The sequence below is a fragment of the Myotis nattereri genome (genome assembly GCF_964212035.1).
Source record: "Myotis nattereri genome assembly, chromosome: 19".
Lineage (NCBI taxonomy): Eukaryota > Metazoa > Chordata > Mammalia > Chiroptera > Vespertilionidae > Myotis > Myotis nattereri.
This window is the reverse complement of record NC_138095.1, coordinates 14067839-14090838: the sequence shown is the minus strand read 5'-3', so window position 1 is coordinate 14090838 and position 23000 is coordinate 14067839. Positions and strand designations below refer to the sequence as shown.

Sequence of the window (23000 nt, the reverse complement as noted above, 5' to 3'; positions counted from 1 at the left end):
TCATCACCTGTGCCACCCACACTGGCTGGGGGCAGCGAGTGAGGGGGGTTAAAGGAACCCCTATTGGCGTCCTGGCTCACACTTGCATGTCTCCCCTTGCAGCGCCTTCTGTAGTGTGAACAGCCGCATCGTTAATGCACCCTGGTCACAGCACCTGAGGGGCCTTCCCCTCTCCTCGTCCAAGGAGTCAGCCTGGGGTTTTACATGAGGTGAGGTTAGCTTTCATTGGAGCCCAAAACAGTAACATCCATTCTGTGCTGAAAGGCGTGTCAAGCCCCTGGGCCCTTTCACATAATGCATCCAAGAGAGACCTCACAAGGAAAGGCCATCTGCCCTCACAGCATCACAATTCCAACTCCAGAGGGGCGGTGCACACGCTTCTGTGTCCCTCCTTGGGTGGGAAAAACCACTGCACAACACTGGCCTGTGCCCTGGGGCCTAAGGCTGCCAGGACACAACTAAGCTAGCCAGGGAAGTCTTCAGTTTTAAAACAAGAGCGGCTTCCCTCGGAGGTGCATCCCCGAGTGACCACGGACAGTTTAAACGGGACGAACATCACAGGACAGACAGGGCCCAGCTAGACTTGGCCCCTGGAAAGACCTCTGGTAGGTGTTAGCTCAAACAGCCACCGGCGGCAGGGGCATGTCCGTCTGGGTGGGCACAGACTGCTCCTCCCCCGCTGAGGGTGGGAAGGCCACAGATCCTCGGGGGCCTGGTTATTTGCCAGGAACATACCATCCCAGGTGAGACCATGTGTTTTCCAGATCCTGCCGGCACACTAAGAATCCTCCCTTACGTGGGATGATTCTACAGAGGTAGCCCATCTACAAGACAAACCCCCAAATGGCACTACCCCATTTGCACTCTTGAAAGCATCCTTTTATTTAAAGCCATTGCAGATGTCCACAATTCCACCCAGATGGATGCCAAGAACACATGGACGATGGGATGGTTTTCTCCGACGATGGCGATGAGGCCAAGGCCTGCCGAGGAACTGCAAGATTGGGTTGGGTGCTACGGGACTGGCCTTTCCCAGCCTGAGGGCCGACCAGAGACAGCCTTGGCCAAAGCCCGGACATCTGCTTGGCTTCCTTGTACCACAGCCAAGGAATCTGGTGATCTTCCTTTCTCTTCCCCAAAGGCAAAGGAAGAAAAAATCCTCTCTACTCCTCACCACCGGCAAAGGCACTTGAGGCCTTCAGGAGGCAGTACCTAGCACTGGTCTCCCTGAGCCCAGCTGCCCCACTAGTACCAGCTCAGACATACCACAGCCCCAGTAGCCAACAGTGGCCCAAAGTCCAGAGCAGAACAAGCAGGGTCAGACCCAGAGTGCCACCCCAACCCCCTGGAGCCAGCAGGAACCCACACAGCTGCCAGGACAGGGCCAGCGCACACAAGGTCCTGCCCTCCATGAAGGTTTCGAATGAGTTGTTTATTCACTATGTTTGATGACTATAAATAAGTGTTTCCACTATGGAAAAGAAAGTTAGCACAGTACATCTGCATGACTGGGGAATGGATTTTCTGGTCATCTTCAATAGGGCAAAAACTTCCAAAAAAAAAAAAAAAACCCACCTGAATGTTGGAATTCAGTTCTTTATATAAAGTCCCTTGTAAAAACAAAACAGAATAAAAACAAACCGAAAAGACGGGGCAGGGCAAATTTTTTAAAAAAGGAAAAAGGAACAGAAAACAAGGGCAGAGGACCTATTGCTTCTCCTCAGCTTTCTCCTCGGTCTCCTCCTCTCCGGACTCCTTGCTCTCCTCCACCGAAAGAGCTTCTAGCTTTTCAGCCACTTTCTCGGCATTATCGTTTTTGCCCAATCCTCCTGAAACACGGGGAACACAGTAAGAAAACAGAGAAGCGCTCTTCTCCCCAGCCCACGCGGGAGCGAGATGCACCTGCCTCACGGGATCCCGACGCTCCCCTCAGGACAGGCTGCTGTTCTATCTATCGCATGCCTCCAGAGTCACCCAAACACACACACACCTGGGACCTCAGTCAGTCTGCTCAGCTGTGTCACTGGCTATGGCAGCCATTATCAGGCCCTGAATAAGCAGATGGCCGTGAGGCCCTCTCAAAGTCCATTCAGCCTCTGTAGGGCTCCAGTCAGACACTATGACCTGCCCACCGGCCCAAGTGCAGTGAGGCCAGGTCAGTGAGCATGCACTGGGGCCTGGACGGCCAGCTCACTCCCAGAAAGCACCATGTCCCCGGGCAGCTGCGTCACCCTGCACAGGTCAAGGTAGTGGCAGTCCCTGGAATGTTTCTGTGGCAGACTGAAAAAGCACCCGTCTGGGACTGCAGCCGGGTGCAGAGTGAGTCTGCAAGGAGGCCCCCACCCATGAACCCCATGTTACCTTTCTTTTCTCTCTCTTCGATCTCTTTCCTGCATTCTTCAAACTTTGTCTTGAATTTCTGTGCATCTGCGGAAAGAAGAGACTTCCTCAGAACCCTGAGAAGTGAAGGGGACAAGTCCAGCAAGTGTGAAGAGCCAGGGCTCATTAAGGGCCTGTCCCATAGCCATTCTGACAAGCTGGGCCATCTAACATGACCCTGGATCCACTTCTGCCCAGACTGGGCAGTGACTGTTTCTTAGGTCCCTCCTGAGGCTAGTGGCTATGCTGAGTCGTCTCCTTCCATCTGACTCTGCAACAATTTGGGCACAGCAGCAGTATGGTGGCCTCACGCAACCAAGGGCCAGGGCCTCCGCCCAGGTACTCTGCCCTCCATTCAGGTTGAAGTAGCTGCTGGATAGGCCCCGTTCTAGAGCAGAAGAGAGGTTCACTCACACCAATGGTGAGCTACTGGGCCGCTGAGCTCCAGCACCCACCCAACTCCTGCAGGGCCCACTGGGCACAGCTTTGACCACCTGGGCCGAAAAGACACCCAAGCAGGGGAGAGATCAGCCTCAGCCTGTGGATCTTAGCACAGCCCCTGCTGGCACCCAGGTGACCAGGTGATGGTGAAGGAAACCTGGCTGGTGCAGCCTCCTTTGCGGTTAAGAGGGAAAGGCACTCACTGCTCCTAGACTTAGAGGCAAGAGCGCTTGGCTTGACTGCACTTAGATCCCTTCCTTGAGGGCCCACCAGATAGCAAGATAGTAACAATTCCCACCACAGCTTCCCAATTACCATCAATTCTCCCTGAAAAGCAATAGTGTTTCTGTTTGCAATGAAACTGCTACACTGTAAAACTGGCGGCAGCACTCAGGCCAGCCCAGAGGCCCGCCCCCCCTCCGGCTTACTTTCAGCATTGAGGAAGCGGATGGCCAGCAGCTCCGGCTTAGGGCGCTCATCAGCGAAGTCGGCATGGGTGTTCCAGACCCAGGCACGGTCACTGCCTGCGTTTGGCTTCAGCTCCATCATTGGCGTGACTGGAGGAGAAGCGCCATGAGGATAATGCCCACTACCACAGGGCCAACTTACCACCCAGGCCACGCCACTCCAGGACTGCAGTTCTGCCTGCCAACCCAAGGTCCCATTTTGGGCCAAACAGGGATGATTTGGGGCAATCTGGAATTTACCCAAACCTCTTTTAAAATGCCCCATGTTCACTTAAAACCAGGAACACCCTAAATCAGTCAAGGGCTCCAAAGCCAATGCAGCTGATCACAGCCCGCCCCTTGGTGCAGCCTCCAGACCCAGGAGACATGGGCACCATGATAGGCAGACCCAGCCCTTCCTGGGGACCTGACCCTTTGGAAGTTGGGGGTCATCAGAGGGCCAAAAGCTGAGAAGTGGGAAGATCACCCAGAATGGTGCACAGTCAGAACCACACACCCAACCTCAGCCATCTATGCCAAGGCAGGCCAGTGGGGAGGCGCCAGTCTACCAGAAGTGGGCACTATATAAGCCTTGTGACATGGTCATGTCACGGAAGACACAGTCATGGCCTGGAATAAGCAAACTGCCATTCTCCACAGGCTCTACGTATATCCAAGGGAGACTAGCTGTTCTGAAAGAACAGAAGCACCCCCAGTGCCATGCCCAGCCGTCTACCAGTAGCAGAGGTCTCCAGGGATGTGGGACAGGCCAAGCCCAGCCCTGGGCCACACATCACATCATCACCCAGATGAGCGGTGAGCCGTGTGCCTCGCAGGGCATGCACAGCCTCCTCCCACCATCAACCGCCGGGTCCACCAAGGGCCTAGGGTGTGCACCAGGCCCAGGACTCACCTGCAACTCACACAGAAGTGACCTAGCAACCTGGCAAGCCTCTAAAAATAGCACAAGTGTCAGGAAGACCCCTGAGAAGGCACTTCAAATTGGGTTGATCGGCAAGGACAGGGAAGAGCAGACAGGCTGGGACGTGGAGACTGGCACACAGAGGCCGAATGGGGCCGAAGCAACTGTGGTACAAGGAGGACCCCCCGCATCACCCCCGAGGGCCATTGCACTCTGGTTCCTGACAGCAGTCACCCTGTGAGCAAAGGGGCCCTGCCCTGTCAGACACACATCACACCAGAAATGCAGCACGGCCCTGGATCAGAAACGGAGTCCAGGACACGCTGACTTCAGTCATCTCTTCACAGGCCAGGCCTTGGGTGGCCAATCCTAAAAACCCGACCGCACTAAGCCCAGCGCTAACGTCACACCTGCCCAAGGGCTTCCACCCACTCGTGACGCTTCCCAGGCTCCTAAGGGTGAGGTAGCCACCTTCTCCCCACCCCGTTCCAATCCCATGTCCTCCCCAGGGAACACCACGTGGGGACAGAACACACCAATGGGTGGGAAGGCTGCCGCCCAGGCGCTTCACACACAGAGGCACGTGAGCACACACACAAACGCACTCACACGCCCTTAGGCCGAGCCTGGTTCCGAGGCCACACTGGGGCTCTGCCTCCATCCCGCTTGGTCCCACCTGCCCAGTCTCCACACCCCCGTGGGCTATAAGCTTCTCTGCAGGTCTGCTCTGAGGTCTGAGGCACGTTGGAAAACCTCATTTCCTAGTTTAAATTAAAAGAAAACACACACTGTAAACGTGCACTGGCGGACGGGACACTCCTGGGTCGCAGTGCAGGCCTGAAGCAGGCTGCCCACAGGTCGGAAGCTGCCCCGATGCCGTGTCGGGCCCAGAAGGAAAGCACCCCCGAGAGGCCACCTACTATAGTGGTTGGCGCAGATCTTCAAGGTCTTGTCCCTCCTCATGAGGAGGCGGATGGTCCCTTTTTCCTTATGCTTCAGGAGCTTCACGTCGCCGGTGCCTCGCTCCTTCCATTCTGGGAGATCGTTCTCTGAAGCGAATCGAAACAGCTTTGCCCGCCTTCAAGAAAAGCCGTTACGCGAGAGCTTAGATACACAGAAAAGGTATCAGACAAAAGGCACCAACCTTCTGATGGAAAAAGCACTTCTTTTCTGGGTGTTAAACCAACAGCTGTACCTGATGTCTCAAACGTACACCCTTTCCTTTCTTTGTACTCCAAGAACTACAAACTAAAATGTCACCAAAAGAGCAAAAAAGCAAATTCCAAGTTTTAACATGATGATAAGAAAGAATAAAAGATTTCTACAGTCACACCGTGTTCTTTTCCTTTTTTAAAGACATTTTTTTCAGAGAGGGAGAGAGAGAAACATCAATAATGAGAATCATTGATCGGCTGCCTCCTGCATGCCCCCTACTAGGGGGGATCAAACCCACAACCCAAGCCTGTGCCCTTGGCCAGAATCGAACCTGGGACCTTTAGTCCGCAGGCCGATGCTCTATCCACTGAGCCAAACCGACTAGGGCCAGTCACGTTTTCTAACAGAAAGACCTGACCCATCGGCAAAATAGCTCACCTGAGTCTGCTGAGCGTGTCTGTGAAGACCGTACGGGACTTCCTGGTGATCCGTGGGGGCCACAGGGACAGCATGGAAGCAGATGGAGGCCAAGGACCCCCCTTTCCCTCAGCTGTGAGATGCCCCCTGTGCTTCCCCAGCCCCCACCAGACCACCAGGCTCTGGCCCAATCCCCTGTCTTCCTGCCCAGAACAGTACCTCACTGGGCCCAGGCAAGGCCGCCACCACAGCCGAGCCCAGCAGTCCTCCTCAGGGCTCAGGCCAACATCCTCCCATCACCAACCACACCTGCCCGTTTTGCTTCCCCACAGGATCCCCGCCCTATTGTTCCCTTTTCTGCAGAAATTCTGCTCTCTCCCTAAAACTCCACTCTGTTAAGGGAGGCATGTTCTCACAAGGACGCCCCCAAGGGCTTTGACCTAGAGCCGTGGTCGGCAAACTGCGGCTCTCGAGCCACATGCGGGTCTTTGGCCCCTTGAGTGTGGCTCTTCCACAAAATACCACGTGCGATTGGAACTTCGGCGTAGTCCATGCAGAAGTCGGTTTTCGGCCTGGGCGAGTCTGTTTTGAAGAAGTACTGTTGATATTTGGCTCTGTTGACTCCTGAGTTTGCTGACCACTGATCTAGAGCCCTAGGACCACATACAAAGGTGAGACTTGCTGGCCTCACTTCCCTCAGGAAGGGCCTGTGTCTAGGACACCAAGAGTACCTCCCACCCCCGCAGGGACAAGGAGGTAACAGTAACAGCACCACCGGCAGACGTCACTCATGGGAGCAGCCAGCCCTGGCTGCAGCATCATTTCTGGGCAGAGCAGAGATTTGGAGAACCACCTTCTGAAATCAAAGGGGCATATCCATCTCTTCTTTCCTGCCGGGGCTGACCAACAGCCCCTGAATGACGGATGAAAAGATTACTCCGACACAGTCTGACTGTGGGGGAGAGAGGGCTTAGGGGCTTGCCTGCCTCATTAAGCTTTTTTTTATAAATATATTTTATTGATTTTTTACAGAGAGGAAGGGAGAGGGATAGAGAGTTAGAAACATCGATGAGAGAGAAATATTGATCAGCTGCCTCCTGCACACTCCCACTGGGGATGTGCCCACAACCAAGGTACATGCCCTTGACCAGAATCGAACCCGGGACCCTTCAGTCTACAGGCTGACGCTCTAACCACTGAGCAAAACCGGTCAGGGCTCGTTAAGCATTTATTGGAATTTTTTTATGTAATCAGTAGGGTGAGTAATCTTGGGAGGACACGTGTTTACACTGTCCTCTAGGCAAGGGCATCCAGGGATTAAGCATAAGGATTCCAGTAAACACCTGGGGGTCTGCATAAGCAGGCTTGTTTGGAAAAGGTCAAGGAATAATTAGAGGTGCCACCTTTGACACTCCTGTAAATCGGAATTCTGATAAACAGGGCACATACTTTCCTTTTATCAGAATGTCCTCCTTACAAACTTCCCAACCGAGTCTCTTGTGCTTCCCAACCCTTTCCCAGGTCCTTGGGAGTTGGTCTCCCCAGGCTCCCTTCCTTAAAGGGATGGGTCCCAGGGTTGGTGACTGCCTCTGTTCCCCTGCCTCCAGCTCAAGCAAAGCACTCAAACCATAACCCAGTATCTTGGATAGGTTTGGGGAGGGGGGAGTTCCACACACTTGGACTAGGAACACACTACACCCTATTCTCATTCACTTGTAGCATTTCCTGCAATTCTGAGCATGCCCAATAGGCCGCAGGTCAGACATCTCAACAACACATTGCTCCTGTAGGCACTGCTTCAAAACAACACTCACCCGCACTCCCCTCCAAAAACAATGCCTTGTAGCTTCTCACTGAAGGTGCCAAGAAGCACATTCAGAGTAACTTTTAAAAAGTAACCCCCGTTACTATAACACCACCCATTTTGGTTTGTAATTCCAGGCATTGTTTTGTGCATTAAACACAACGAATCCAGAATTCACGCCCTGACTGGTTTGGCTCAGTGGATAGAGCATCAGCGTGCAGACTGAAGGGTCCCAGGTTCGATTCCGGTCAAGATTTAAAAAAAAAAAAAAAAAAAAAAAGAATTCACAAGCTTCAGAATGCTAAAGTCCACGTGCAAATAATAATAGATTCCCTGCTCAACCCAGGGAAAGGGGCTGTGGGAGTCGGCGGGACATGGGGAGATGCATCTTCGTGGATACAGAACAGCCACAGGACACCAGGGAGTGCCTGTGCCCTCCGCAGCACTGGCCACAGAGCAGCAGGGGTACCCAGTAATAAATTATGTAATAAGTGGGTTGCAATAGCAGCCCTGATTAGTCATCACACAATTCCAGGCCCTTTCTTCAGCCTCGGTCCAATGATAGGTCAAGCCAAGGCCTGGGCACCCACAAAAAGCACCAATTCCGTCTCAAACGAAAGATAATCTACTTCTGTAACAGGATCAGTTACTTACATTTTGAAAAGTTCCTCTTCATCTTCTTCCAGGGTTTTAATTTCTTGCTCAGGAAGAGAAACTATAGGCTCAAACTGAGGGTCGTGGTTGGATTCGTCTGCATTCTCGGTGGAGGTATCATGGTCCTCATGGGTGTCCTGTGGAGGGAGGTGTGGAGAGTTTTGACTGATGGCCTGCAAGCCAGGGCTCACCAGGATCCAAAGTGGGCATCCTCACCAGCGCATGGCCTCAGCACACAGCAAGAGATGACGTCTCCAGCCTTTCACACTTGGAAAGGTTTGCATGTCGGCCCAGCGCACGGTGAGACACGCTGGGCTTCAGCACCCTCCTCCCCCAGGAGGCATCAATCACAACTGACTGGGGTTCCCAAAACTCAGCCACCTACCGAGCAAGTGGCCTGGGGGAAACCCGCCCCATTTCTTGGAGCCTCAGTGCCGTCATCTGTAAAATGCAGATACCGATCCGGCCCAGTTTAGATGAAAGGGCGCAATGATGGGCCGAAGAGGACAGTGTCACAATGAAAGCAAAAAGCAACCGGTTGAGTTTGCACTGATCGAGAAAAACGTGTGCTCTTGCTTACCAGACGGAAAAGTTGGGGACTGCCAGTTTTTTACAAGGAATTCGCAGTTCTGTCCGAAAACTTTACCTTGCTTCAGAAATTAAAGTCAAAAGAGCCATAGAACTAAGGGCCGTAAAATTCTGGCCCGCTTTAGAGAGGACGCAAAGGATCTTATTTTAGGTACAGAACACGCGGCTTTGATCCACAAAACTGTAAGAAACCCGGTCACTTCATTACCAGATTGAAGCCGAGAAAGAAAAGATAAGCCTTTCGCCGCTTTCCTGGGTCGGACGGCACTGCGGCTCTGCGCGCGGCCAGCTCCGCAAGGAGACAGCCGCTGCCGACAAAGCCGCCCCCACCCTGGGCCCGCCCGGCCAGGACCCCCCCGGACCGCAGAGGCCGTGGCCGGCCAGGATTAGGCCAGAATGAATGGAGCGCGGCGCAGACCAGAGGGAGGGATGCACGAGCTCGGCGGGAGCCCGCAAGGGGGCCGGGCCGGAGGAAACCGGCCTGCGTCCGAGGAGAGCGGCGAAGGGAACACGAGACCCAGAAGACTGGGCGGTGGGGCCGCGCCAAGGTCGCGTAGGCACCCGCAGACCCCGGGCCCGAGCCCGCAACCCCAGGCCCCGCGCGTCCTGGCTCCGAATGTCTCGAGACCCCAGGCCGCACCCCCCACAGCCCGATCCCGCGCCACGGCGACCCGCAAGCGCCAAGATCGCAGGCCAGCGGGGGTTGGCGGCAACGGCGCGGGCCGCCCACGTGGCCGCCGGTAGCGGCCTCGGGCCCCCGGCCCCCGCCCATCACCCCCCCCCCCAATCCAGGCCCAGCCGCACCTTGGCGGCCGCCATGGCGGCGCGGCGGCGGTGGCGGCGGCGCGGCTGGCTCGGTCGCTGCTGGTTCCGGGGCCTCTCGGCGGCGACTCGTAGCTCTTTCACTCCGCGTCTGGCGCCGGCGCCTCCCGCCCGCCCGCTCTTCCCTCCGCCCAGCGACCCGAACCCTGACCCCTGACCCCGGAGGCGGGAAACGCGCCGCGATTCAAAACCAGTGCAGCTTTATTGGCTCAGGCGACGGACATTATCATTGTCCGGCCCGCCCCGTGCTTCCCGCCAAAACGCCCGCGGCGCATGCCCGGCCCTCCCGGGAGCCCAGAGAGCGTGCGCTCCCGACGGCCCTCGCGCGCACTTCCGCCCCTCGGCCGCGCGTGGTCTCGGGGCTCAAGAAAGCGAGAGCCAGACGCTGGAGTTGGTGCCGTCGCGCGGCGATGACGTAGCCGGAAGCCAGGATGATGGAGGCGCACCGCCTAGTCTGCATGCGCTAGCCGACTGGACAGCGGCCGGCGGGGCGAGCCACTGGCGCGAGCCCCTGGCCGGCGGGCGGTGCACCCCATTCCCGAGACCGGGACCTGAGCACCGAGGGTTCGAGCCCCGCCCTCGGGTCGGAGCCGGGAGGCGGCCTCAGGGAGCCAAACCCGCGCTCTGAGAGCTTCCCGTGCGCCAGGCCCAGGGTGAGGCGGTGGGTCCAGGCAGCAGGACCGACCGGACGATGAGTGACAAGCTCGACAACCAAGCAAAGTGAAGGGCGATCCCGGCTAGACCCGCGGGGCAGCGATGGCGGACTTCATGAAAGGAGATGGAGATGGGGGCGCGGTGGGAAGCCACTGGGGATGGGGGTGTGAGATGGGAGAGAAGGGATCGGAGGGTGAGGATGGTAGGAAGGGTGGGGCTGGGTGTGGGAAGCACTAAATGGAGGTCTAGATGTGAGGCGATGAATCCTGGACGTCAGCACCCAGAGTCCACCCCTCATCCCAGCCCATGCCTGTCTCCACACAGGGCCCCGGGCCAATGGATGGCTGCGGCCAGGACAGCAGCAGTGCCCTGGGCACCTCTGCAGCCCCAGTCCCCGACGAGAAGGAGGAGGAAGGAGGAGGAGCTGGGACAGCTGCCAAGGCAGGCCCTCAGCCGGGGCTCTACGGCTACATCAGGGACGACCTGTTCACTTCAGAGATCTTCAAATTGGAGCTGCAGAACGTGCCACGCCACGCCAGCTTCAGTGATGTCCGACGCTTTCTGGGCCGCTTTGGCCTGCAGCCCCATAAGACCAAGCTCTTCGGCCAACCTCCTTGCGCTTTTGTGACATTCCGCTGCGCCGCTGAGCGGGACAAGGCCTTGCGTGTACTGCACGGTGCCCTCTGGAAGGGCCGCCCCCTCAGCGTGCGCCTGGCCAGGCCCAAGGCCGATCCCATGGCCAGGAAGAGGCAGCGTGAGGAGGAGGGTGAGCCTCCAGCCACGTGCGTGGCTGATGTAGTGACCCCTCTTTGGACGGTGCCCTATGATGAGCAGCTTGACCGGAAGCGGCTGGAGTGTGAACAGGTGTTGCAGAAGCTTGCCAAGTGAGTGTGAACACAGTCACCCCCTCGACACCGGAGCTCTGTTCAGCTCCATGCTTGGTCAGACCTGCCTGTGCTCTGTACAGACCTCCTGGGCATCTGCACAGACTCTTGGGGAGCTAGCCAGTAAGACCCTGTGCTACCAGTGGGGATAATGAGGTACAAAGTGAGGGTCCTAGGCACCTAGGCGTTTGGAGAGTCGTTGGAGATGGTTTGGGGGCTGAGTCTAACCCTGGTCCCCCCTCACTCTGCAGGGAAATTGGGAACACCAACCGTGCCCTGCTGCCTTGGCTGATCTCGCAGAGGCACAAGCACAACAAAGCCTGCTGCCCCCTGGAGGGGGTCCGGCCATCACCCCAGCAGGTGTAGCCCACAAACCTTTACCCCACACTATCCTAAAGAAAACAGTCCTCACCCACCCCTTGCTTTGCATGTGCTACTCGTGTTGGTCACTAGACTGCTAGCTGTTGTCGGCCTTGTCCCCTGGATTGCCACACCCGATGGGGGAGCGGGGGCTTCTCACACATTGCCCTCTCCCACTCCCCGAGGTTCCCTCCGTGAACAAGTAAGTGGTGGGCTGCCAGGTTAAGATCAGCTGTGTCTCTCTGCCTCCCTCTGCTCACCCTGCAGACCGAGTATCGGAACAAGTGTGAGTTTCTGGTGGGCATCGGAGTGGATGGAGAGGACAACACTGTGGGCTGCCGGCTAGGAAAGTACAAGGGCGGGACCTGTGCGGTGGCGGCCCCCTTTGACACTGTGCACATCCCTGAGGCCACCAAGCAGGTGGTGAAGGCCTTTCAAGAGTTTATCCGGTGAGGACTTGCAGCTGGGAGAAGGTTCCGGAATGTTCGGACTTATCGCAGAGCCTGAGTCCTGCTGGGGAAAGGTGGGGGCGAGAGTCCTATGATTGTGGTGGCCTGGTGGGTGTGGCTAAAGGAGAGCAGGAAGGTTGCCTGCCCAATCCTGGTCAGGAGATGTTGGGGACTCAGGGCTGCTTATGGCTCTTACAGGTCTACTCCGTACTCGGCATACGACCCAGAGACATACTCAGGCCACTGGAAGCAGCTGACCGTGCGCACCAGCCGCCGTGGCCAAGCCATGGCCATTGCCTACTTCCATCCTCAGGTCTCAGGCTGGGTGGCCCTGCTGGGTGAAGGTGTCCCAGCCAGAGTGGGCTGCATGCAACACAGCCTCACGGCCTTTTCTACCGTCTCCTCCAGAAACTGAGCCCCGAGGAGCTGGCAGGGCTGAAGGCCTCCTTAGCGCAACACTTCACAGCGGGACCAGGCAAGGCCAGCGGGGTGACCTGCCTCTACTTCGTGAAGGAGGGACAGCGGTGAGGAGCCTGGATGGGAGGCTGGGGTGAATCCTTTCGAGGGCTAGCAACACTGACTGGCCTCACCACCCACAGAAAGACGCCCAGCCAAGAGGGCCTGCCCCTGGAGCACATAGCTGGGGACCAGTACATCCACGAAGATCTGCTGGGATTGACCTTCCAGATTTCCCCTCATGCCTTCTTCCAGGTAGCTGAGTGCCCTGGGGATCATACAGACACATGGAGGCCCAATGTGACACCAGGACGTAGTTGGGATAGTGGGCTAGGGTAGGTGACAAGTGTTAGCCTGCACAAGTTTGGGGGAGAGCATTCAGGCGGGGGAGCCGTAAGTGCTGTGAGGTAGTAAATTTCACTAACTAGACCTTTGTGATATAACCCTGCTGGAGAGCCACATGTAGGGAGTGGGAGCTGGGTAGTGCCAGGGCTCTGGTGTGAAGTCTTCTGTGCCTGATGCTGATGGGGGAGGGTCCCACACATCCATCACTCAGAAGTTCTTAAGTTAGGGATGTGGGGGGTCAGCATCAAGTTGCTTTTAAAGTCAGGGCCCTGAGTGAGGTTGCCCAACATCTTGTAGATGGAAGAGCAGTTGGACCACTAGGGGTGCTTCAGCAGTTAGAGGTGGGGAAGGGGTGGGATCAGATGAGTGAGCCAGGGACTGGCCACAGGTCTTAAGAGAGGGGGAGTTCCCCGGGGAATGCAGACACTTGGTGGGGCGCTGCAGGGGGAGGCAAATTTGGGCAGTGGGGCTGCTTTGACATCCTGGGTCGTGCTGGCCCACCTCAAGGTGAACACCCCAGCTGCTGAGGTGCTCTACACAGTCATCCAGGACTGGGCCCAGCTGGATATGGAGAGCACAGTGCTGGACGTGTGCTGTGGCACTGGCACCATCGGCCTGGCCCTGGCCCGGGTGAGCCCTCCCACGCACCTCAGCTGAGGATGCCCTCTCCTCACCCAACCCTCCTGCTATCACCACTTTGTGACCCCCTAGCCTGTCCCAGATCCTCTTCTACTCCCCACAATGCCTCCTGCTACTCTCCACCCCAGGCCCCTGGGGAGGTGCAAGGCACCATCAGCCTGTAACCTCCCCTTGATTCAGAAGGTGAAGAGAGTTGTGGGGATTGAGCTGTGCCAGGAAGCTGTGGAAGATGCCCGGGTGAATGCCAACAACAATGGTGAGAGCCAATGTACCACACAGTGGGCAGTCCCCACTGCTATACACCTTAACACCACACCTAGAACCCATTACATGGCTTCTAGGGAGTGGGGGGATGTGGGGACACATGACAGAAACTGCAGAAGGTACAACAGGGCCCCTAGTGTGCACCCACCCACAAAGCCTGGGGCTGCCTGACAGGGAAGGAGGGTGAGCAAGCTCCCTGGCGAGTTTTCCTATGGCATCTCTGGTCAGGGGCTTCAGGACACCACAGCGGGCAGCTCAGCGGGCCCTGTGTGGCAGAGCATCCTGGATCCCAACAGGCTTGCTGTACCATCTGCAGAGTTGAGCAATGTCGAGTTCCACTGTGGGAGGGCTGAGGACCTGGTGCCTGCCCTGGTGAGCAAACTGGCCTCCCAGAAGCTTGTTGCCATCCTGGACCCACCCCGTGCCGGCCTGCGTGAGTAGCCTCCATTTGTGGATGGTACCGGGAATGGAGGGCAGTGACGTCTGGGTGATGTCCACATCCATTGGGCTGCTACCCCTTCTTTGAGGTGGGAACCTCCCCTTAAGGAGTCTGCCTCCTCAGATTCCAAAGTGATCCTGGCCATCCGCAGAGCTGAGAACCTCAAGAGGCTCCTGTATGTCTCCTGCAACCCCCGGGCGGCCATGGGCAACTTTGTAGAGTGAGTTTAAGGTGGGGGCTTGGAGTGGAATAGGGCCAGCACCCAGCCCCACGCCTCCCACAGGAGCCCAGCCATGTGACTGACCTGGACTATTCCCTTCCCACCATAGCCTCTGCAGAGCCCCATCTAATCGGGTGAAGGGCACCCCCTTCCGGCCAGTCAAAGCTGTGGCTGTGGACCTGTTCCCGCAGACCCCGCATTGCGAGATGCTCATCTTGTTCGAGAGGGTGGAGCACCCCAATGGCACAGAGACCCTGGAGCCCCAGGACCCACCAGCTCAGCACTCACCTGGGCCCCCAGATGACACCCAGCAGGAATCTGGGTCCTCCCCTCCTTCCTAGGCCCTGAAGCAGTGGAAACCAGCCTTTCCAGAACAAGTCTAGTCAGCTTCACGGGCAGAAACCAAGTAGCTCCTCAAATCCTTGCCTCACCCCAAAACACTGAGATAGTACTACCAACAGGACATAAGACCCAGCTGTCCTGCCCAGGGCCTTCCTGTTACTGTGGGTAACGGGTTATAGGCTCTTGCACCCTGCACACAGGTACACACACTCGTTCTTTTTGGACCACAAGGGCCAGAATAAACAACTGCTAAACTACTGATGTTTCTGTGATGAGAAACCAAGTCCAAGTGTGTGTGTAGGGGGTTGTCAGGGTGTATAACACAGGGCAAGGGGCTGGCCTTGCCTGTCTAGCCCCCACTTTCCTTGCACCAACGGGAGGACCGTCAATTTTGTTCCACCCCCAACTGAACCCTGAAGAAGGAAGCTGGGCTGGGATGCTGTTTGGCTACTATGGGGAGCAGCTGTGTCCAGGCAAAAGCCCTAGGCTCACTGGGGTTTGCTCCAGAGAGGTTCTGGCAAACTGAGGGTCCACAAGACCCCCTAGTCTTCCACAGCTAGAAAAAAACACCAGTCAGAACCTTTTGGACAGGTTTGTTTTATGTGTCCAAACAATCAAGGCTCACTGTTACAGCCATGGCCCAGCCACCATCTGGGACATACATGACGCACAGAGGTGGCATCAGATCAGCAGAGGCTCTCCTTGCCCTCTACCCCCACAGCACAGCTGTGTGCACACCACACGCACACCACACATGGGACAGGAAGGATATGGTGGGCCCACAGAGGCTCACCCACTTCTAGTAACACGTGCACAAAGCTTTGGTTCATAATGGCGCATCTGGCTGTTTTAAGGGGAAACCGTCAGTCAATTATTCATTGCTGCAGACAGGAAGCAAGACAGAAGCAAGTGCATAATTACAGCAATTTGATTGAGGACTCTGTTTTATAAAGGTCAACACAGAAGCTAACCTTGGTCACATGGGTGCTGAGGGAGGGATACACTGGGTGGCCTACAAGGCCAACATTGTCTTCCCGGAAGCAGACACCACCAATTGTCTTCCTGGAAACAAAACACCATCCACAGGGGATGTGGTGGACAGGCACACCCAAAGAACGTAACAATGCAACCCAGCACTGGGCTCCTGTATCTGGCAGTGCACCATGAGCATGTGGCACCCTGAAGAGGTGCTGGGAACAGGAAACCAATGGCTAACCACCACTACCTTACATGTGGGGACAACCAAGGGCCCCCGCACCCTCTGGGACTCAGAGCAGGGTCACATCTAACCCTGCACCTGTCCACAGGGGCCACCTGGAGAGCACAGGCTGCTGGTCAGAGGAGTGAGCTGGTTACCAGACCTGGCTGCACAGGGCAGCTGCCTTTGAAATCCAGTGAAGCTACCATCCATGTGCTTGCACCAAATCTGGAGAGGAGTGCCAGTTTGTGATCAAGAATGGATTGCACTACTGGTCCTTGTTCCCTCTTCTTAAATAAACCCACGTGCTAAAATTCATTAATTGTTTATATCTGCTACATGATTCCAAATCTATCTTCTACACACTGTAAAAGTTTCTTTCCAAATGCTAAAATATCATAAAAGCTTTAAAAACTGAAGAGTGGATAGAGAGATTTGACTGTGCAAAAATCTTTAGTAAAAAGTTGCTAAAGGCCAGTGAAGGTAACCAGCCTAGGTGTGTTTTTAGGGCATTAAGACTTACTCAGAAGGCCCTGGCCGGGTGGATAGCTCAGTTTGTCAGAGCATCGTCCTGATAGGATATGCCAAGTTTGTGGGTTTGATCCCTGGTCAGGGCACATACATGAATCAACTAATAAATGCATAAATAAGTGGAACAACAAATTGATTACTTTTCTCTCTCTCTCAAATCAATAAAAAAAACTTTAATTTTTTAAAAAGACTTCGAAAAATGGATCACAACCCAGCTCAGGGCTTGGGAAACAAGCCAGGCAGAAACACACTGGCTGAAAAATAATCACCTTGATGATTTGCCTGCAATCTCTGAAAAATAGTTCTGATGCTAAAATTGTGTTTATTTTAAACCTAAAAGGTCTGAAATACTCATTCCTGTTACAACATTTTCAGGGGAAAAAAGGGGAAAACACAGGAGGCAGGAAAGGGGATGGTGTGCCAGCATGCGCCTTCTGACCAGGTTCCTGCAGTGGCCTGCAGGAGCCCTAGACACAGGGCGCCATAGCACTTGGCCATCACTTCTCATTTCATCTGTGATCCAACTATCATTTCTTGTCAGTGCATGTTACATACTAAAATTCATGAAAATCTTCATAAAACCAGTCTGCAGCAAATCCGTAAAAGCATAGGTCATCTCCAAGCTCAGCTTCCACCTGCACGGGCAGGCTGAGCTGATGCTTGAACACGTCCACTCAGACCTGTGGGTGGCCCACAAGGAAATGGTATAGTAGAATGTGGCCCTGGCTATCCCCATACACTGGAGCCCCACCCCTCTGGCCCCAGCCTCAGACATGTGGCTGCAGGGGAGGAACTTAGATTGGAGATGAGAGGCTGCAGAGTGAGCAGTGCATGGTCTCCTGGCACAGAGCTGGCAGCCCCCATGCCCGGTCCACCACCTCCTCACACGTCCACAGTGCACAGGGGCTCGCCACCAGGCTGAGCAGATGCCACAATAGACATCTTGGGCTTCTTCCGCGTCTCCTCCTAGAAAAACAATGAAGGTCAGGGATGCCAGTGAGGTGGGAACATGTTGCAGCCCAGCTTCAGGCAAGAGGCTCCAGAGGGAAATGGGGGGGGGGGGGGGGGTGAGCCCAGCAGACTGGTGCCAGGCAGCCTCTGGAGTAGGAGGGCACCCGTGCTTTGCAATTTCAGGCTGGAAAGAATAAAGGCCTGAGGAGTGGGCCAGGCAGGGGCCTGGATGGGAGGATAACCCTGGACACCATCAGAGTACATGATTCCCTGGGTATCAGGACAGTCAATAATGAAGAGCCAAGGAGGTTACAGCCACCAGGGATACGCCCCTAGTGGGTCTCTCTCCTCACCCCTACCTGAGGGCAGCAGCGAGGCATCCCCTGGACCCAAAAGGTCCACAAAGACAACAGACACCGACTTCAGGGTTTATACAGGCCCAGGCTGATACCACAGCTGAAAAGATCCGAGACCAGAGGCTCCCTGAATGGGTGGTTTTAGAAACGGCATGGGGACTGAGCCCTACCTGCATTCAACCGTTCTGTGAACCACACTCCTTCCTCAGAACTGCTGAGGACTCTAAGAGGTCCAGAATGGCAGTCTGTCACCCACAAGGACCCAGAGTGTGTGTGTGTGGGGGGGGGGGGGGGCGGGGGGGCGCAAGGGGCAGAGTGCTAGCCAGTGCACTCCCCTGCCCTCAAACAGCCAGCACTGAAAGTCAGTGCATAAGAGGCCGGGCCCTTCACAAGCACTATCAAGCTAGAGCTGCCAGCTCTCTAATTTAATTATATAAAATAGGGACTTAGCATAAGTATCACGAATGCTAAAGCTCAAGGAAAAGCAAATCTAATCTGGATGGCTTTTCAGGTGCCTGGGCACTGCCAGGGTATCAGAAGCCAGTGATGGGTTACTATGGGACAGCTTCCCCCGCCCCTCAGCTGCCATAGTGTGACACAGCTTGGTACCCTCCCCTGCCTTGGGGGCAAGGGGATGGAGGAGCCATGGCCTGTGCTCACCCTCTCCTCGGCCAGCCTCTTCATCTCCTCCTGCAGCTTGCTTAGGATGTGCAGGTTCGGCTTGTTCTTCTTGGCATACTGCTGCAGCTCGATCACACTCTTGTCTGAGGTCTCCTAAGGAGCACAGTGCCTCCATTTCAGGTCTGCCCTGGACCTCACACCAGCTGCCCCACCCTCAACCTGTGCAGAGAACATTATGCTGCCCCCACTGCCCCATCCTCAGTGGACAAAAAGCCACAACCTGCTCTGGGAGAAAAGCACCCAGGTACCCAGCTGTTTCCAGCCCTATCCAGACCCAAGGAAGCTAGCCACTGCCTTAGATACAGCAGTCAGCCAGGCTTGCTGTGCCCAGAGCCCTCTGACTGAAGTGGTACCTAGGCTGGGAGGCCATCAGCCCCAGCCACTGAGCTCTCTGCATGCTCTAGACCAGGGGTGGGCAAACTTTTTGACTCGAGGGCCACAATGGGTTCTTAAACTGGACCGGAGGACCGGAACAAAAGCATGGATGGAGTGTTTGTGTGAACTAATATAAATTCAAAATAAACATCATTACATAAAAGGGTACGGTCTTTTTTTTCAATAGTTTTATTCATTTCAAACGGGCCGTAGTTTGCCCACGGCTGCTCTAGACTCTCAGTGCAAGATCCAACTGTCCTAAGGCTCTCCATCTCTCAGGACAACTACTGTATTTGGGGTGCCAGACCCCACCTGTCTTCCAAAAGCCGCATGCTGGGCTGTTCCCAGGCTTGACCCCTCGCCCTCCAGCTTAGGAAAGGTTCCCACCCATGGGCCAAAGTGGGCTGTCTCTCCTTCAACCTTAGCCCGAGAGGATACACAGAAGGCAAGCATATATAAAAGGCAAGGTAAGTTTCATGTGCATTGCATCCAAGTTTTCTCAAAAACACATATCCTGAGGTTCCTCTAAGGAAGTTGGGGACCTGTCACTTCCTTCATCCCACCTATCATGCCCAAAGCAAGAGCATCTTCAGGGATGGTCTGAGATCTACTGTGTGATCTTTGGAGTTACCACCTGTAGTTCCCCAACTGTACACTGATCATCCCTCTACTTACTGGGGTGCTGATAACCCAGAGCGTTTCTATAAACATCAGGGGGGAAATTAAAAATGTAAACACTCACCTCCTAGTACTTCCCTCCACCCAACAAAGCATCTGTCATCCAACTATCTGCGATCTACCTAAAGGTATTGGTTTAAATCTCAAGATCTTGGCAAAAGTAGCAGAAACAAAACAAATGACACACAGGCTGTTGAATTAATTAAAGCTCAGTAACTGTGTTCATAGCCAAGAGAGCTGCCCTTGCATGCTCACTCTCCCTCAGCCACTGTGTGGCCTCAAAATAGCATAAGGCCTCCCATCACTGGACTAAGGTCTCGGGGCTGGCAGCACTCACCATCTGCACTTCTGCTGCTCCAGTCCCCTCCCCATACTGCCAGAGCCAGGCCCAGGCCCCTTGGGCAGGATGACCCCACCCCAACAAAGTCACAGAAATAGCCCAGCAGAGAACACAAGAAAGGTGGCCATGAACAAGAGCAGAGTTGCGTGACTCTATCCCTGTGACAGTGGGACCCCAAGCATGTACTCCAAGGTTGGGAGGAAAGTCCCGTTACCTGTTTGACCATCTTGCTGCTTTCACGGCCATACATGCGTAGTAAAGACCCCCAGTTCTTGACATGTGGGTGCAGGAGCTGAAGGATTTTCTGAGAGGCTAACTGCTTCCCAACTCTCTTATTTTTACCTGTGAAGAGGGCAAGGATACACAGAGAGGGAGTCACAAATATCCAGCTATCCAAAACAGTCACCTTGCCTAAAAAGGAGCTCATCTGCCCCTCCCCCCTCGAGCTGAGGGCACATTCTACAGGAAGCAGGTGAGAAGTGCTCCACCACCAAGCTGAGCACAAGCACCTCACAAATTCCAGACCAGGACCCACCCCTATCGCACTTCACAGAACAGCCCATCAGAGGCTCTAGGAGGTCAGGACATGATCAAGTCACACAGCTTAAGGGCCCTTCCTCCCACCACAACCCCATACTTCCAGACACACTGTCAAGCAGCAATGAGGTGTCATGAAGCATGTGGCCTCAGGTTCCTTGGAGGAGGCACAGGAGGAGGGTTTTCCCAGAAGGCCCAGGCCAGCCACACTTTCAGACAGGGCTTCCCAGCTTGGAGGAGAGAATTCTGGCACCAGGATCCCTCTTCTATTTCAAGCTCCGCCCACCTGCTTAGGAGCACTTCTCAGTGGGACTGATGTCTGCTGGAGTGCGAGGCACACCAGGTCTCAACGTGGTTCTGAATTTTCCCAGGGTCAACTTGTGCACTACCTTCTAATTTATACAGCATTGGTTCTGTGTATATCGTAGTAACAAAAATTTTTCTTTTAAAATAAAGTTATATTTTAAAAGGCCGTCATTTCAAAACTCACATTAGGTAAAGAGCACAGGTAGTGCACACAGACCAGAGGCAGAGGGGCAGCACAGGAATGCAGAGCATAGCGGGGTGGAGACTGCTGCTGTTTGAGCAGCATCGGCCACAAGGACCAAGAACTGTAGGGGGCAGAGATGGCAGGAGGGCACACATGGCCTAACCAGAATGAGCAGTCCTAGCCCAGGCGAGAGAAGACAGAGACAGCACAGACAGGACTACCAAAGTCGAGCCTCAGGCTGACTGTGTTTCAGATGTTGACGTGAGACGCTGGTGGACAAAACTGTAGGGAGCCAGTGCACACAGCTGGAGCTCAGGAGCAACAGTAGGCAGTGACAGGGAACCAAGGCAAAGGGGCTCAAAACTCCCAGAGAGACCCCAGGATGGGGTGGCAGCAAAGCAACATCCCCCAGTGGTCATCTGCCAGCATGGTGGGTGGCAAGGAGGAGGAGATGGGGTCCTTACACCAGCCGCGCACTGTGTGCTTGCCACACGCCATGACATATTCACTCTTCTGGTTTTTACCAGGAACCACTTCAAACTTGATGGATGTGTCACCCATCCCATGGTTTCTAAGAAAAAAACAAAGACAACAGGTAGCATCTGCTGAGGAGGAGGAAACAGCTACTTCCAGAAAGTTAAGGGCTCTCTCAAGACAATGCCAACCCTTTCCCCAAAACTGCTTCTCAGCTGGAGGGTGAGGTTCTCCAGGTACACCCAACCTGATCCCATGGGGCTCTCTGATGGACCGCCAGGGAACACTTACAATGGCTCTCGGGCTTTAGCATTGCCTCTTGAGTCAGGATCAACAGCCAGTAAGGATGTTGGGCACCCAGATAGAAGCCCCCGACCAGGCTTAGGACGGGAAGCTCCCACCCTACCTTTTAAGGCACTCGTGGAGGATCTGATAGGGAGACAACAGTCCGGCCTTGCTGGTCAACTCGTAGACCCGCGAGTCCTCGATACTGATGTGGTTAAAATACTACAAAACAAAGCAGCCACTCCTAAGTACTGGCCTGGCAGAGCTGCTCCCCATGCTGTCTGCTTCCCCCAGAGGCTTACTGTCCTCCTTATTGCTTCACAGAGCACCTCACAGCCCCCACTTCCCTGTCCAGCTGGCCCTCTGGAGACAAGGATGAGTAGCTGCACTACACCAGGCTAGAGACAGGGCATGGATGGGGTGGGAGACCTTGGTACAGTGAGGACCTGGGCTGCATAGCTAGCCAGCCCGGATAGCCTTTTCTGAACCTGAATCTTCAGACTTCACATAGTCTGAAATCTAAGGATAAATAACCTTTGGAGAAAAACTTGAACATCATAAGTGAGATTACAGAACAGAGAAGGTAAGCAAAGCAAAAGCTGCACTCTAATTCTCCCCAAAGGCGACAAAGTGCCTGGTCGGGCTCTAGTCTTAAACACAAATGTTGTCCTGGATTTAAAAGTGATCACTGTGACCAAATAGAAAGGTTAACAAGAAACCACTTAGCCAGTCAGGGAAAAAAAAGGGAAATTCTGCAGAAAAGAGACAGGAGCCGCCCCCGGGTGAATGGATGCCAGTCAGGAGCGAGGTTCACCTCCCCAGGAGGGGCTGCCATAACTAAATACCACAAACTGGGTGGCTTAAAACAACAGAAATTAATTTTCTCTCACTTCTGGAGGCCAGAAGTCAAAGTGTCAGCAGGGTCCTGCTCCTTCTGAAGCCTCCCAAGGAAGAGCCTTCCTTGACTTTTCCAACTTCTGGTGGCTTGTGGAAGCCTAACTCCCATCTCCACGTGGCGTTCTCTCTATCTCCCTCCCCTCTGCTCTGAGCAGGGAGGTGGGGTTCCTCTACCTCCACCTGCTTCAGTGAGGAGAAAGGCTCACTATGACTGAGTGGAGGAAAGGAAGGCACTGTTTCTGAAAAGTATTGTTGATTCTGTGAACAGGAAATCCTCTTGCTATCACCTAGTTATTTGTTTTCTCACAGGTCCCCACAAGACGCCTCCATCTCAAGCGCCCATATCATTGTGGATCAATTTCCAGGAAAAGTTACTTATCAAGATGTAAGGCTCTGGGCCCATCCTTAATGGCTGGTCAGGCAGCCAACACATCAGCAATGTCTGGTTTTCTCATTCAGCCTGTGAGGACTAACTTTCTAACCAGTAGTCGGCACCTGGGCTGTGGGCCTGTAATGAGGCTGAGCAG

The 23000-nt window shown here is 54.8% G+C and overlaps 3 protein-coding genes across 8 annotated transcripts in view; 1 reads left to right on the top strand and 2 right to left on the bottom strand.

Moving 5' to 3' along the window:
- Window positions 1-1411: 1411 nt before the first annotated feature.
- RANBP1 (RAN binding protein 1) lies at window positions 1412-9966 on the bottom strand. The gene is made up of 6 exons (XM_081113668.1): window positions 9611-9966; window positions 8219-8355; window positions 5109-5266; window positions 3249-3377; window positions 2362-2427; window positions 1412-1829 (listed from the first exon to the last, which is right to left on the bottom strand). The coding sequence occupies exons 1-6, from the start codon at window positions 9623-9625 to the stop codon at window positions 1708-1710; spliced, it is 627 nt and encodes a 208-aa protein (XP_080969794.1). The 5' UTR covers window positions 9626-9966; the 3' UTR covers window positions 1412-1707.
- A 71-nt stretch (window positions 9967-10037) lies between these two features.
- TRMT2A (tRNA methyltransferase 2 homolog A) lies at window positions 10038-16196 on the top strand. 6 transcript variants are annotated; one of them, XM_081113662.1, is made up of 12 exons: window positions 10038-10423; window positions 10607-11166; window positions 11418-11526; window positions 11794-11975; window positions 12174-12288; window positions 12384-12499; window positions 12575-12686; window positions 13284-13406; window positions 13596-13671; window positions 13996-14112; window positions 14242-14338; window positions 14448-14937. In XM_081113662.1, the coding sequence occupies exons 1-12, from the start codon at window positions 10385-10387 to the stop codon at window positions 14677-14679; spliced, it is 1878 nt and encodes a 625-aa protein (XP_080969788.1). In that variant the 5' UTR covers window positions 10038-10384; the 3' UTR covers window positions 14680-14937. The 6 variants fall into 6 exon arrangements, with proteins under 6 accessions (XP_080969788.1, XP_080969791.1, XP_080969793.1 ...); XM_081113665.1 differs by lacking the exon at window positions 14448-14937 and adding an exon at window positions 15988-16196 and having other exon boundaries at window positions 10044-10423; XM_081113667.1 differs by having other exon boundaries at window positions 10044-10423; window positions 14242-14349.
- Window positions 15266-23000, bottom strand: part of DGCR8 (DGCR8 microprocessor complex subunit) — a 26943-nt gene continuing 19208 nt past the window's right edge. The window contains exons 10-14 of the mRNA XM_081113661.1: window positions 21698-21798; window positions 21282-21388; window positions 20005-20132; window positions 18377-18490; window positions 15266-17375 (exon numbers count right to left, since the gene is read on the bottom strand). Of these exons, the coding sequence (XP_080969787.1) occupies window positions 17292-17375; window positions 18377-18490; window positions 20005-20132; window positions 21282-21388; window positions 21698-21798 (534 nt within the window). The 3' untranslated portion in view covers window positions 15266-17291. The remainder of the gene's footprint in view (window positions 17376-18376; window positions 18491-20004; window positions 20133-21281; window positions 21389-21697; window positions 21799-23000) is intronic.

Coding starts and splice junctions, on each gene's coding strand:
- TRMT2A (XM_081113662.1), top strand. CDS start 10,385: ATGGCGGACTTCATGAAAGGAGATGGAGATGGGGGCGCG. Junction 11,167..11,417: donor GTGTTGCAGAAGCTTGCCAA/GTGAGTGTGAAC, acceptor CTCACTCTGCAG/GGAAATTGGGAACACCAACC. Junction 11,527..11,793: donor TCCGGCCATCACCCCAGCAG/GTGTAGCCCACA, acceptor CTCACCCTGCAG/ACCGAGTATCGGAACAAGTG.
- RANBP1 (XM_081113668.1), bottom strand. Junction 3,378..5,108: donor GATCTGCGCCAACCACTATA/GTAGGTGGCCTC, acceptor CTTCTCCTCCAG/TCACGCCAATGATGGAGCTG. Junction 1,830..2,361: donor CGAAGAGAGAGAAAAGAAAG/GTAACATGGGGT, acceptor CCCGTGTTTCAG/GAGGATTGGGCAAAAACGAT.